The sequence below is a fragment of the Chaetura pelagica genome, unplaced genomic scaffold (genome assembly GCF_000747805.2).
Source record: "Chaetura pelagica isolate M959 unplaced genomic scaffold, ChaPel_1.0 scaffold314, whole genome shotgun sequence".
NCBI classification, from domain to species: Eukaryota; Metazoa; Chordata; class Aves; order Apodiformes; family Apodidae; genus Chaetura; species Chaetura pelagica.
The window spans coordinates 2,130,033-2,143,556 of record NW_009953218.1 but is presented as its reverse complement, the minus strand read 5'-3'; the positions used below and the strand labels follow the sequence as shown (position 1 = coordinate 2,143,556).

The 13,524-nt window shown below is 39.4% G+C and overlaps 1 protein-coding gene across 1 annotated transcript in view; it reads right to left on the bottom strand.

Moving 5' to 3' along the window:
• Positions 1–13,524, bottom strand: part of GRIP1 (glutamate receptor interacting protein 1) — a 229,276-nt gene that overhangs the window by 23,550 nt on the left and 192,202 nt on the right. The window contains exons 12-15 of the mRNA XM_009997739.1: positions 12,822–12,967; positions 11,141–11,221; positions 1,937–2,006; positions 1,547–1,692 (exon numbers count right to left, since the gene is read on the bottom strand). Of these exons, the coding sequence (XP_009996041.1) occupies positions 1,547–1,692; positions 1,937–2,006; positions 11,141–11,221; positions 12,822–12,967 (443 nt within the window). The remainder of the gene's footprint in view (positions 1–1,546; positions 1,693–1,936; positions 2,007–11,140; positions 11,222–12,821; positions 12,968–13,524) is intronic.

The following is a 13,524-nucleotide window of genomic DNA, read 5'->3' as shown; positions in this document are numbered from 1 at the left end:
ATAAGAACCATTTGTATAGAGAACTTTGTTTAGTAGGTCTCTGAGTAGCCACCCATTTACATTTGATTCTGTTCAGTCACACCAATCATGTCTAGACAGGACACTGTAGTTGTGTCAGGATCTTGATATAGATATACGATGTAATTATAAAATAAGTAATTTGAACGTGTGAGAGAAAAACCATGAAATAAGAATCCCACTCAGACTAAAATCTGTGCCAGGTACCATGGTGTGCAATGCCTAAGATAGCAAAGATGTTACTCTATATGGGTGGAGACTGAAATCTGCACTTCAGTGACAGCAATAGAAAATGGGTACCAACTTCAATGGAAATGGAGGCTGTTCTAGAAAAAGGTTAAGTCAAGTTGAGAGGGAGCAGGGGGATGACATGACACACAATCTTTTACCAAGTTCACTCTTTATAACATACCTGGTTTGCTCAGTTTTGCAAAGCACTCTTTGGATGCATAGCCAATGGCCAGTTTGGCCAGCCTCTGCCCAAGATGGACCAACTCTGCATAGCAAATCCCACCTCACCAGCTGGGAGGACCTAACCACAATACCCTGCTCAGCAGCAGCTACTCATTTTGCTGGATCAAAATTTAGTTCTGAAAGCCCATTTGCACAAGGTGCTAAATGCATCTGCCCTTGCTTTGTATTGATCATACTGCAAAGATACTTTCTTCTTGCTTTCAAAAGCAGCTAAGGGAAAGAGCATTTTAGTGCTATTCTAAACACCATTCTAATAGTTGCACTTGATTTTAAATAATAAAGTGCAGCAGGCTATGCCTTTTTGCTGTGAGATTGTATAGAGCTTAAGACAAGTGTATCTACAATTCATGCTTTTGTGTAAAGCTGTAAGATAAATCCCAGCAGTAATGGTAGTTACAATTGTCTAACTTCCTTTGCCACTAGAATGCATAACGGAATTAGCTTTATTATCTCCAGGTAGAAAGTCTGCTCTTATGGAATCTATACTAGGAAGATCCAGGACTATTAATAGATATAGGTGTACAGAATGATGGCAGCTCCATTACATCTCACTGGGCTGATCAGACATGGCTCCTCCACTGGCCATCCATTAAATTGCACAGCGTGCAATTTAAGCATATGAACAGCCATAGCGAAGTGAAGTTTGCAAGTTTATGGATAAAACATGCACTTCATCACTCTACCAGGGAACTTAGGCCTATGGATCCATGCTTTACAACCATGATTTTAATCTTAAAAGTAGAGAAAATCTCACTTAAGTTGATAAGAGAAAGATCAACCTTATATGGCTGCACCTCAGGGGGATTTGCTTTTCTAGAAAAGTGAAGATCTCATTTTGGAGTGCAGCTCTTGCAGGCACTCTAGCCACGGAGAAGATGCAAAACTTGATACACCAGTAAAATTCTTTTTAGTTTGACTTTTTCAGATTAGCATTAGCATAAATCAGCCATGGGTAGAGAAAACATTTCACTAAGATTTAAACGCAAAAGAATAACACGATGTTCTAAAAATCCTGAAAATACACAAGAATCTGCAACAGGCTCATTGCTAATACCGGAATTGTCTTCATCTTTGCGGATCTTTAACTTCACAAGGTCCTCACAGTGCTGAAGGATCTGGACAGCATCTTCCATTGAGCAATTGTCAAGTCGAATGTTATCTATTGCAAGCAACTTATCACCTAGTTCAAGTGTTCCAGTTCTGTGAATAAGCAAACAAGCTTACATGACATTCTAGTAACATTAAAGCAAGGTATCTTAGGAGGTATGGACATTTTTATAGAATTGAGATGGAATTTTTAGAAGCAATTTCATTTGTACATTTCATTTGTAACTGCTGTTTACAGAACAAAAGCACTAGTCTCTTAAAAACTCCCAGTGTTCAACTTGGGTCAGACTGGTTACACAAAGGAGACAGATTTTTACTGGGAGCTTGAATGTCTTACCTGTGAGCAACACTTCCTTTCTTGATATCAGAAATAACTAGAGGGTCCCCTGGTTTTCTACTGGATGGAGCTGTAATAAAGCATACACACAAGTATCTGTTTTTTATTTCTAGAGATGCAGATGAGCTAATTCTGTCCACAAATCAGTACTTCGTACACATTATTTACCTGTATTACATTTCTCCCCTTTCCCTAAATTATATGTACATTAATATAAACAAACAGCAGCAGGGTATTAGCAAGACAGAATGCTCTACTTCACAACAATTAGAAAAAGCCAGAACTTCAGGTGACTGGTGTGAAGTGAATTTAACTTGACCTGTCTGAATTGTGTGTTAGGCCAGGAGTGAACCTGAACCATGTGAAGATATCATGGTACAGTTCCAGTGATCTGATGTAAAATGCTGTGAGCTTCTAGTAGTAGAACTTCAGCACAACTGCTAATGTGGATCTTCGGCCAGAATATTTCTGTCCATTATAAATAATGGTTTTTTATATCCCTGACCGACAGAGCTGCTCTGGCAAAAATTTCCAGAGTGAGCTAGACCACATTCTTTATATCCACTCCTGTCTCCTTCAGTGTTTAAGGCAGAGGTACGAAGACAGTGCTGCCTGGGTGAGTGCTGCCTACTTCACAATAAATGAGATGCTGTGGAAAATTGCCATGCATACCACTGGGCTGATGTGCAGTATCACATCTGCACAGATGTAGCTTACATCAGACCGATGCTTGCTTCATTGTGTCTTGATACTTCCTCTGAAGTAAATATGTGTCTCTTATGAGTTACCTTGCTCCTCTACACTCCCACTGGGTCTTAAGCATGGTGGACTTTCCCCCACTTTGTACTGGGGATACCTACTTGAACCCAATCAATTCCAGCAATGGTCAGATTAGTAAACCCTCCACCAATTCTCTCCTTGCACACTTAACTCATGTTCTCTGGGAGATATCTGACAGAATTTTCAATTTTCTATATGTCCATCATGGAGAAACGGGTGGTCTGCTCTATAATGCCAGTTACTGCTTTTCTTAACTAACTTGTGCAAGAGTATTTGACAGGTTTTCCTTAGCTGGTTCTGCAAGCCATTCACAATGCTGCTAAGCAATTCTGCTTGATTTCTGGTTGCATGGGAAGCAGTTAACTACCTCAGGGGAAGAAGACAACAATTACTGACTGCTTCCAGAGGACTGTTTTTTTGAGTAGCTTCAATGAGTGCATTGTTTTGGAGGGTTCATCCATCTGCTGACAGAAGATTGCACTTGAAGATCTGATATGGTAAGTAGAGGGCTCAGAACTCGGAGGTGACAAAAGAGACATTTTTAGTGAACGGTGTGGCACCCATTCTTTGCCACTGGGAAATGTGGGCCACCCACAGCTGCTCTGGCCAGGAGGTAGTCCATACGGTGAATGCATACTACTTTTGGGACTGTTTATTAGAGAAGAATGTGGAGATATTAAAACATGGCCACATGGTATAAGGTGCTCAGTTCTCCTGAAAGCACTAAGTATGGCTCTTTAATTGCTCCAAGCCATGTCTGCTCTACGTACTGAGGCCCTGGCATTCATTTATAGAAGGCACTTTTCCATTAGGCTCCAATGCCCAACTGACAATCACCTAAAAAGCTGCCCATACTGGAGGATCATCTACAAAATGCTTACATCAGTTACTTTTGCAGCTCATAACTGTTTTCTTTGATGGAAAATGACATATATGCATCTACAGCGACCACAAAGTGTATTAATAATGGCATTTCCAACACAATATTCTAACAGATCTTGTTAACCTTGGTTGCCCTGGCTGAGAAAGCTTTTGAATGTTCGGAGAAACTATTTAAGAACTGCTAAATAGCCATATTGCAAATGCAGTGTCTTGGAAGTCCAGAATACAGACACGGACTTAAAAGAATTTTTAGAAACTTGTCTAGAATAGCATACTTTCAGAAAATGCCTATGTTGCAATTTAGAGAACAATTATTAACTTTTTCCATGATGTGTAATTTTCATAGCTTGTTTCTCATACTTTCATGCCATGGATCTACTATATCTTATATGACAGTTCCATTATTCACTTGAATTCTCTGGGTTTGTCTCATTAATTAGTATTCTGTTGAAATTTTGAAATATCTTTCACTTTAGTGAACTTTTTTTTTTTTTTTTTAATTCTACATTTTTACACTCTGGGTTGCCTTATAAATCTCTGAGGTTATATGCCACCCACTATACAATATCTGCAGTTTGACTATTTAGATAGTTTTTTATGGAACTGCTTTACAAAAATTACCAATACTAAAGAAAACAGTTCATTACTGCTACAAAAAGAAGAAAGAAGGAACCAAAATGGGGGAAAGAGCACAGCTCAAAGTGCACACACAGTCACAGAGTACATGCTCTCAGGCACATGGTGTGATTCTTGGGGTGTCCCACACAGGGACAGGAGTTGGACTCGATGATCCTGATGGGTCCCTTCCAACTCATCATATTCTATGATTCTATAATTCTACATGTTGATGCATGATATTATGATGTCGCACACAACGTTACTGAGGTTTCAAACTGAGAACCAGTGGTATTTTGTCAGTTCTCCTGGGCATTAATTGTGTCTGGTGGATGTGGCATTCAGGATGTATAGTGCCTGTCTTGAATATTCCAAGAGATAAGTGATGTACTTAGGCACTCAGGACATCTGTTGTCTGTCTTGAGATGGACTAAAGAGATGTCTCAGCAACCCACCAAACCGTTTTACTCCCTGCAATGTGTACCTGAGAACTGGGGAGTTTATTGTGGGACATGCTGAGATTGGAGACAAAGGAGTTCTACAGCAGGCACTGGCAGCAGAACATCCAGTGATAACCAGGCCTTGAGATTTCATGAAAACCACTGACTTAGGAGGACAAGACAAAGAGTGCAGGTCTCAAGCCACCTCCTAGGACCGAACGTCCACTGCAATAAACTAATCCTGTGGTGCCAGTTGTCTCAACCTCCTGTTTTGCAAAGGCTGATCTCATTAATTAGCCAAACAAAGACTATCTGCAGGACAAAGCCCTGGCACCATACCTACCCCCCTCCTATCTCAGAGGAGCACAGAAAAGATAGAAGGATTTTCTCACCTGTACAGGGAGAAAAGTGGGGGTGCAGTGGGCAAGAACTGCATACAAGTCTGGGACACTATGGGTGCAGGAAAGCACTCCCTCACTGATGACATCGCTGGACCGAGGTGCTAACTATTCTCTTGCTTGCTGTCCTCTGTACCTTTGCTTTCCTCACTGTCCTATCCGCCCTAGGGACTTTGTTGTGTTACTCCAGCAAAATTTGTTGTGCACGTGACATCTGATCTCTTAATGCATCTTAACTTCACCATTTGGGATCACCTTTAAACCTTTTCACAGGTCCTGCCGGACAACCAAGGGTGCAGCTGCCGTGCAGCTCATCCCAGGGGAGGGAAGGCAGAGTCCAGCCCCAGCCAGTCTCCCACTGCGGTGAGGAGTGTTGGAAAGCAAAGGGGGTTCTGGCCCATCTCTCCTAAGACCACCCACCAGCCCCAGTGCCTCTTTGTGCACCCAATATTGTGTTATCTTTGTTTTGTCCTGGTAAGATCATAACAAATTGCCACGTATCCCAATACCGGATGGTGGCAGGTGGATGACAGCCTTTTTGTAGGCAACAAGCACAGCTCATTGTGAAATGAAACCCCTCAGGGTGGCAAGCCCTTAATAAGCAGCTACACCACACTTTGTTTTATTCTAGTTCAATGCTCATGACATACTCATTATAAACTATTCAACTTGTGCTGTGGAGAGAAAATACTTAATTTCCTCCTGAACTTTTCTACTGCACATCACCAGAGCCTAAGATTTCCTCCCAAACACTAGCAAACAGATGCTGTCCCTAGCAAGAAGTCTGAGTACCATCATCCTAATTTTACAAATGAGAAAAGAAAACATAGGAACATGTAAGTCAAAGCATGACCATTTTCAATAAGCAAACTGAGATATCCATGCCTTTATTTCTCATAGTAGCTTGTAGTATATAACAACTTCTATGTCCAAAGCACAACTACTGTCATTTTCAGCAACAGCTACAGATGTTGAGCATTTCTACATGGGTGACCTCAGGATCTCAACAATTTCCCCAGAAAATCAAGCAGCCACTTGTGAAAAATCTCACTCCATTCACCTCTCCAGTAAAATGACTAGCATCTCAGCACAACTGTGTTGCAGAAAAAAAGGAAAAACCTCTAATTTCCCCAGGGTAGCATAAACCATCCTAACTATGAGATCACCTCCTTTTGCTTTCTGTAATCCTCCACCTCATTCAATAAGCAGCCTCCATCCCCTTTGAAACACACCAGTGTTTCATCTCCCTCCAGGGAGCAGAGAAGCAAAAGTCCCAGTGAGAAAATAGTATTTGACCACTTAATTAAAAAATATATCCTCTTGAATTCATGCAAGTTCATAGTCACTGCACAGCCTTAACTCTCCATTTTTATGTTTAATTTCAGAATTATTTTTGCTTTTAAGAAGCAGTTAAAAACAAACTTGATCAAACATTATTATGAGCACAAACAGGAAGAAACACTTGAGGTTCACTAGACAGATCCAGGTGACAGAATCACATGGCACAGAGGTCAGGGATAAAGATGAGAGATAGTTCAGCATTTACTGCTACTAGAAATGCTGTAAAACTCCCTGAGATCTAGTTTCAGGAAGTGAGTGGGCTCCAATCCCTAGTGTAGTTAGTTTCTGCTCCCAAATTCATGTCAGGCCTACTTCCCACAGTTGTCTCTTCGCTTATAATTTGTGCTTCAGAGACTGAGTGACCACATGCACAGCTATGTCTGTACCACCCTGATATCTTCCCCTGCCACCAGCATAACAGCTCCTTGTCACACCTGCTTCTTTCTTATCATCTCCTCATCACTCACCCATGTCCAGCCTTCTTGCTCAGTTCCAGCTTCCCCTAGATCAGATCACACCTCAGCCTCTTGTTTTCTGTCTCTAATAGCTCTCCACTCCTTTTCTCTCCTCATCCACCAAAGATCTTTTCCCACCATCTTTTCCCCTTCCTGGTCCAGCTGTTGGTCTACCTACTGTTGAGATTTTGTGGAAACCCTACGCAGCCTGTATGATGAACTAACTACAACTGGACTGCAGAGCATGTGAAGTTGTACAGATACTAAATTTCTATGTGGAAGACTGATCTTCAGCGAGCTGTTCTCTGTGTTTAAATTATTCTATGGTCCTAGGTCTCTGTCCCAGGCCTCTACCCTACTTCTTCTAGTAAAGACCTGCCTATCCCCCAGTCACTTGAAAGCAAAGTTAGTGAAGTGGTGTCAGTTTTGTAAATCATTAGGTTAAAGAAAAATGCAAACAACCCTCCTTTCTTATTTCACTCCTAACCCAAAAACCCAAACTGATTTAAACAGATTTTGGAGTGGACATCTCACCTACCACCCAGACAAAACCTGCTAACTAGTCCCAGCCTTCAAGTTCCACTGTTTGGTCAAGCTCTGAACAAACCGAAGAAGCAGAGGAAAATGCTCATGTGATGGAGAAGTATTTTTTTATACAGTCAGTCCACTTATCCACAATGCTGATTAGCAGCTACTAAGCTTTTTTAAAGTAGTGAGATTATTTAACAGATAAAAGAGCTTTTTCAAATTAGACTGGTGCAGATCTTTTGTTCCTTAAGTACTGGTTCACGGAGAGCAGCGGAGAAACCTGCTGATTTTTAGGCCATGTTTTGAAAATAATTACTTGTAACATTGCAAAATGAAGTTGAGCTTGCTTGGTGAAATCCCAAAATACAGTGAAATTTGCCTTAGAAAGTAAATTCTACAGTCAATGCCAAGTACCTGTCGATATTTACAAAGCTTGTTTCTGATGGACTATGAAAGCAATAAAGCAGACTACAGTGTAGTTGCTAATCTAAATGACTTATAAAAACTGATGATAGTTTGGGTGAGATTCTGATATTCTTACCAGCTTTGCAGCTTCTTATTCCTTGAGTAGTCCCATTAGCTTCAGACAGATTATTAATGAAGCAAGGTGCTGCAGTTCATTACCAGTAAGGATATCAGAATCTCACTTAAGAAAGAAAGAGAAGGAAAAAAAAAAGAGTTGTTAACTACAATTACCAGACTGTACTAGTAAGTAATTTCCTCGGACATCATTCAATGTGTTTAAAGAATATTAGTCTATGATAAAAGTATCCAGCAGCACAAAAATTTATCTTTAAAAAAATTATAAAATCTATATTCCATTACATAGTCTAAAATCACTGGCAAACAAATTGAAACAGATTTGAACACTGCTACATCTACTTGAAAGCCATCCTTCTTCTAGGGAATGGTTCTGTTATAAAAGCAACATCACACACACGCAGACACCATTGTGTTATGTTTTATTTGGATGACATAATTTTAAGAACAGAGACATTCTAACTGCTCCAACCAGGTAACTGGGGGTGAAAAATATGGTACCTGAAGCATATAGTCACTTCTATTTGCAAACTATGAAGTAGGCTCTTAATTGAGTGTAAGTAGCTATTAATAGGAAGATCAGACAGATATTGCAGAGGTGAGGGAAGTATGACAGAATGACAGAGGTCCAGCATGTGTGTGAAGGCTGCAGTGGGCAAGGCCAGCATACTGCGAGGTAAGAGACACTATCCAAAACTCAGTGTCCTGGATTAACACTAACAGAGATGCTCATGAAGCCTTCTTCTGCCTTACACTCTAGGGCTTTCTGCTATCTAAGGGATTTTAGATTTTTTTTTGTTTTGCCTTTTTCTTGCTTTAATAAATCTGAAACTAAGAGAAGCTTTGTCTCTTGCCCTATTACACATCATGTTTTTCAAAGATGATGAAGTTTAACTGTCTTCAGTGTTGTGTGTCACCTCAGATATGCCTTCAAGTACTTGGCAGTAACTCCATGAAGGAAGACTTTACATTCACACATTACCAAGGAAAACAACAGAAAGAAGGAGAAATAAATTCTTCTTCCAGGATGTCTGCCTCTTGACAGCTGACTCAGAGCAATACTTGGATTTAAACTTAGGCATATGTTCAGGTGCCAACCTGAGGTGAGGCTTATACTTCCCATCCGACAAAACGTGCCTGTCTTGGCTGTGTTGATAATTTGCTGACTTTGTCAACTAAATACCAAATTAAACTAGGAATATGAAAAAGAAGACAGATGCTCTCCGCAACATTTTTATAGAAATCACACTTTCTCACTCACTATTTACTTAACTACCTTGCAAAGTGACAGGATGAAACGAGTCTCTAGCATTTGAACATTATCAAGCCCAAAAGTGAAAAAACCCGATCTCCTCTATCACCCCATGTCACACCAACTCTGCTGAATTTCCCTTAGTAACGCATTTGGTTTTTAAAAGAAAACATATATTGCTTTCTGGCAATATGAGTAATAAATGGCATGCTAACGTGCTAAAAGTGCCCTGACAAAAATGTGACAAAATGAATATAAACCACTTCTATTCTTCAAATCACACTGCCTCATTTAGGAGTTAATTAGGTAGAACAGGGCAAAGCACTGAAAAGCAAGCATGAAATGCAGCAGTTCAAGACTTCTACTAAGCAAATTTACAAACTTTCAGTTATTAGTATAAATCCTTTAAAATGAAATAAATTATTATTCTTAGGCGCATTTCATGTGCATTAAATAGCAACAATAAGTGCGATTATTATATATAATAAATAATTTAATTTAAATATTAAAGATGCTGCAGTATATCAGAAGAGCAGATCTAAAACAAACCAGATGTTTTTTTGATTATATAAATCCCTAATTTTATAAAGCACTAGCTGTTGGAATTAATTTCCAAGTCAGGAAGGTATCCAAAGTTTGGAAGACTGGCAAATACTGAATCCCAAGAACATCAGCTTTTCATTCAAAGTTTACTCTTACAGACAGAAAAAAAGTACAAAATGTCTGAATTCCAAAAAACAACACAAATCAAATTACTAGGAAGACGGTATTCTTGCAATAATCCTACAAACCATTACCAATTCTAAGAATAACATTTAAATAGAACAGCCTCCCTCCAGGTTTTCTCATTTCTCAATATTTTCATCTGCACAAATACATGCAGACCTATGATTTTGCTTCAAGCATCACATAACATCTTACAGAGCCCAACAATTACTCATTCAAGTGTGCAACGCAAGCAAACAGGCCCACAGTGTCTCTCATTTGTTCCTCAGCTGTAATTCTTGGCACTGAGTTCCCTGCTGTACTTTTGATTAACTTTATTCCATGGTGCTGGTAAAAGCTTTCAGAATATAAGTCAAAGCACAATCTTCCCCCAAGACACATGAATAATTCCAAAGAAAGACTAATAGTCTAAGAAAGGCCACAACTGTAAAGAAATGTTAATTCCAGTGAGAACAGGTTCTGCACTGTCATTAAGTACATTAAACACAAATCCATTAACTTTGATATGGATTTTTCTCTCTTCCATCCAGGCCTGAACTCTCTATGCTGGAGTTTACCTGGTCAAAATCTAGCCCAAACACAGCCCTTATTGTCTGCTTCCAAACTAAATAAATATAGAAACACTTTGATTTCAATCAACAGTAACTAATTCTTTTTGAGAAATGGACTAATGCACACCCTTTTAATCTTGTTCAGGAATCTCTTAAATCCCTAGTGAAAGAGGATTTTGCTATGTGCCCTGCACATTCAGGACTGCCAACTACTTTTACTGATTGAGGATGTATCTTCAGGCTGTGGGTTCTGAAGCAGAAAATAATCCCAAGTATGTGGATCCTCATGCCTGCAAGAATCCTTGAATTCAGTACAGTTCTCTTCAAAAGCCTGGGGTCAAGCATGACAGGCTTTTCTTTAAACTTCCCAGTTATGGAAAGAGTTTTTCATGGGCCTAATTCTATTGACTTGATTTTTTAATAGCTTTATTGGGAGTTGAGTATGTGCTACACATGAAGAAATAGGTCAAGCATTAGGCCTGGCAAACTTCTGGCTTCTTGAACTGCTAGAAGGGCTGTATAAATCTGTTGCAGAATGACATTTCATCAAAGACAAGAGAACTGCTAATCAACCCTTTCTAGAAAAAGGAAGAAGAAGTTTATACTAAAACAAACACAAGCCTACAGCTACAAGGCCTACTACTATCTGCAGATTATCCCATAAAAGTGGTCTTAAAAATAAGCACTTTTACTTACAACTTATGGTGATGCCAAGTTCCACATTATGTTTCTTTGGTAGTTTTACATGAAATGTTCCACTGCTTGGTATAACTGATTCTACAAAAAAAATAATATTTAAAATGTTAGATAATTTATAAGGCACAGCAATTCCAAGTGCATGGAACTACATGTGTAAGTTGATGAAATTACATCAACATCACAAGCCACAGATGAAAAACAGGTGCTGAAGTGAAGGAAGTGGGGGACACAAAGTATGATTTATTCCTCTTTTGGTAATTTCACAGTAACTCAATTTTTTCCTAAGGTTTAACTGAATTTAGGAAGATTGCACAGGCTAGTAGCCAGCTGAGACTGCAGGTTTTTAGCATGTATGCAATTTCTGTGAGCATGTGAAAATTCTAGTGCTGGCAGATACCTTTTAATTAAAAGGACAAAGAGATCAAGTCTTAAGGATTTCAGGCCCTTGTTGTTGTACATATAACACATTTTTAACTGTCTGCTAAGGTAACTGTCATGCATTTAACATCTACTGGGAAGAAAAGGAATCCAAACATCACTAATAGAAAAGCACCTGGAGCTGACTGAGGCAAAACCCACTTCAACACCCAGCACTGTATTTGAATTCTGACTTTTTGGTGTCACTGCTAGCAAAAGTTTGGGCCTTGGCCCTTCCCTGAAAAGGAGCACTTGAAATTACAGCTGTGGAAACACATAAACATAGATGTGGCAGGAGTCTAACCATAAGTCTGCTGTCATGGAGCAAATGGGAAGAGAACAAGTCCAGGGAGTAAAATACATGTTACTTAAGCTGTATTTAAATTACTTTCTCATTTTTCCATTTTCTTATTTTTAATATTTCATTTCCTATGCATATCAGCGTGCATATTGTATTTTGAGAACATTATACAAGATGATACATACTAAAAGATTATGAAGAATTACTCCACCTTAGTCTGTTTTTGACATAATGATTTAGAACACCATTAACAATAATTACACTATGCAAAATACAGCACAACCAACATTGTAATGACTTCAAAGCAGCTACTGTCAGATGAACATAGAAGTCTTTAAAGTCTGTACTATTCACAGAGTGAGGTCATGCAGGTACATAATCTGTACTTGTTTGATTTGCATCATTTGTGATTTCACAGGTGTATCCTGTAGGCTTAAACACATTACAGAAGAAAGGAAAGCCATTAGTAATAATAATGACTCACTAGCAACATTTATCATGATTTTTTCTGGCTTTTATTAATTCAATTTCTATTATTTTCTTTAGATTGTTGGTTTTTAGATACTGCAAGTGAAACTCTTTGGATCATTCTGCTTATCCACCCTCTTATAATACTTTTCTGTCTAGTAAAACATTTCATTAGCTGGCCTGCAGAGGATTTGTCTCAGCACAGCAGAGTATTTCTGAGGACATAAAAATGTTAGGAAATAACTCATAGAAGGGACTGTCACCAATTTGTACTACAGGACTTGTCATTTCTATTTGCATTCTGAAGCAAGCTGCAGGGCTATGTGAAATGAAAAAGCAGTACAAAAAGACATGTTTCAAACAGGTCATTTGAAAACTCAATGGTGTATGTGAGAAGAAAATCTCCACCTTGGGTGCCTAACACTTGCAATGTGCTTGGGATTTATTCCTTCACTTTTTTTTTTGCAAGACAGAAAAACAGTACATTCATACCTGCAACATCAAATTCTATTTCCAAAGTGACCTTATTAGTGACAGAGGAGTCTCTGAGCATTTGATTGGCCTCATCAAATGTGCTGTCTTCCGTCGGGATGCCGTTTATTGCCACTATTCTGTCTCCTATTTGCAGCACCCCACACCTTGGTAAACAAGGATACAAAACCACCATCAGATGTGCATGTTACCAGAACCAGCAGTATCAAACACAGTCAACCTAACCTTGAAGGACAAGAGTGGTGTAGCAGCTCAGCAGTCTACCCAGGCTCAGGTGAGGACAGAAGCTGCTCCTGTCCCCTTGCACCAAGGTGCTATCCAGCCCTCCCAGCATGGGTTGTGCTCTCTAGATGCCATGACCCAAGGAGAGGGGCACAGCCTTCATGCCCCTCTCCCGCCCGTGGAACCCGGGCTACAGGTGTTGTAGCTCTGCAGTGGCAGCCAGCATGTGCTTGTGCAACTACTGTTCTCATCCCATGATTAAAGACATACATCAGCATAAAAATGCAATTGAAATGCCACAATGAAATAATCAGTAAATCAAATTTCTGGTATTCCCTAAGATTTGGCTCTGTATGAAAACTGAACAGAGATGGATATGGCCTCTTCCCATGGCACACTGAATTATTACTATTTTGACTTCAGCGATGTTTTTATTTTACTTTTTCATTTTGTATGAATATAGCTTCCAGTCTCCTGCTGA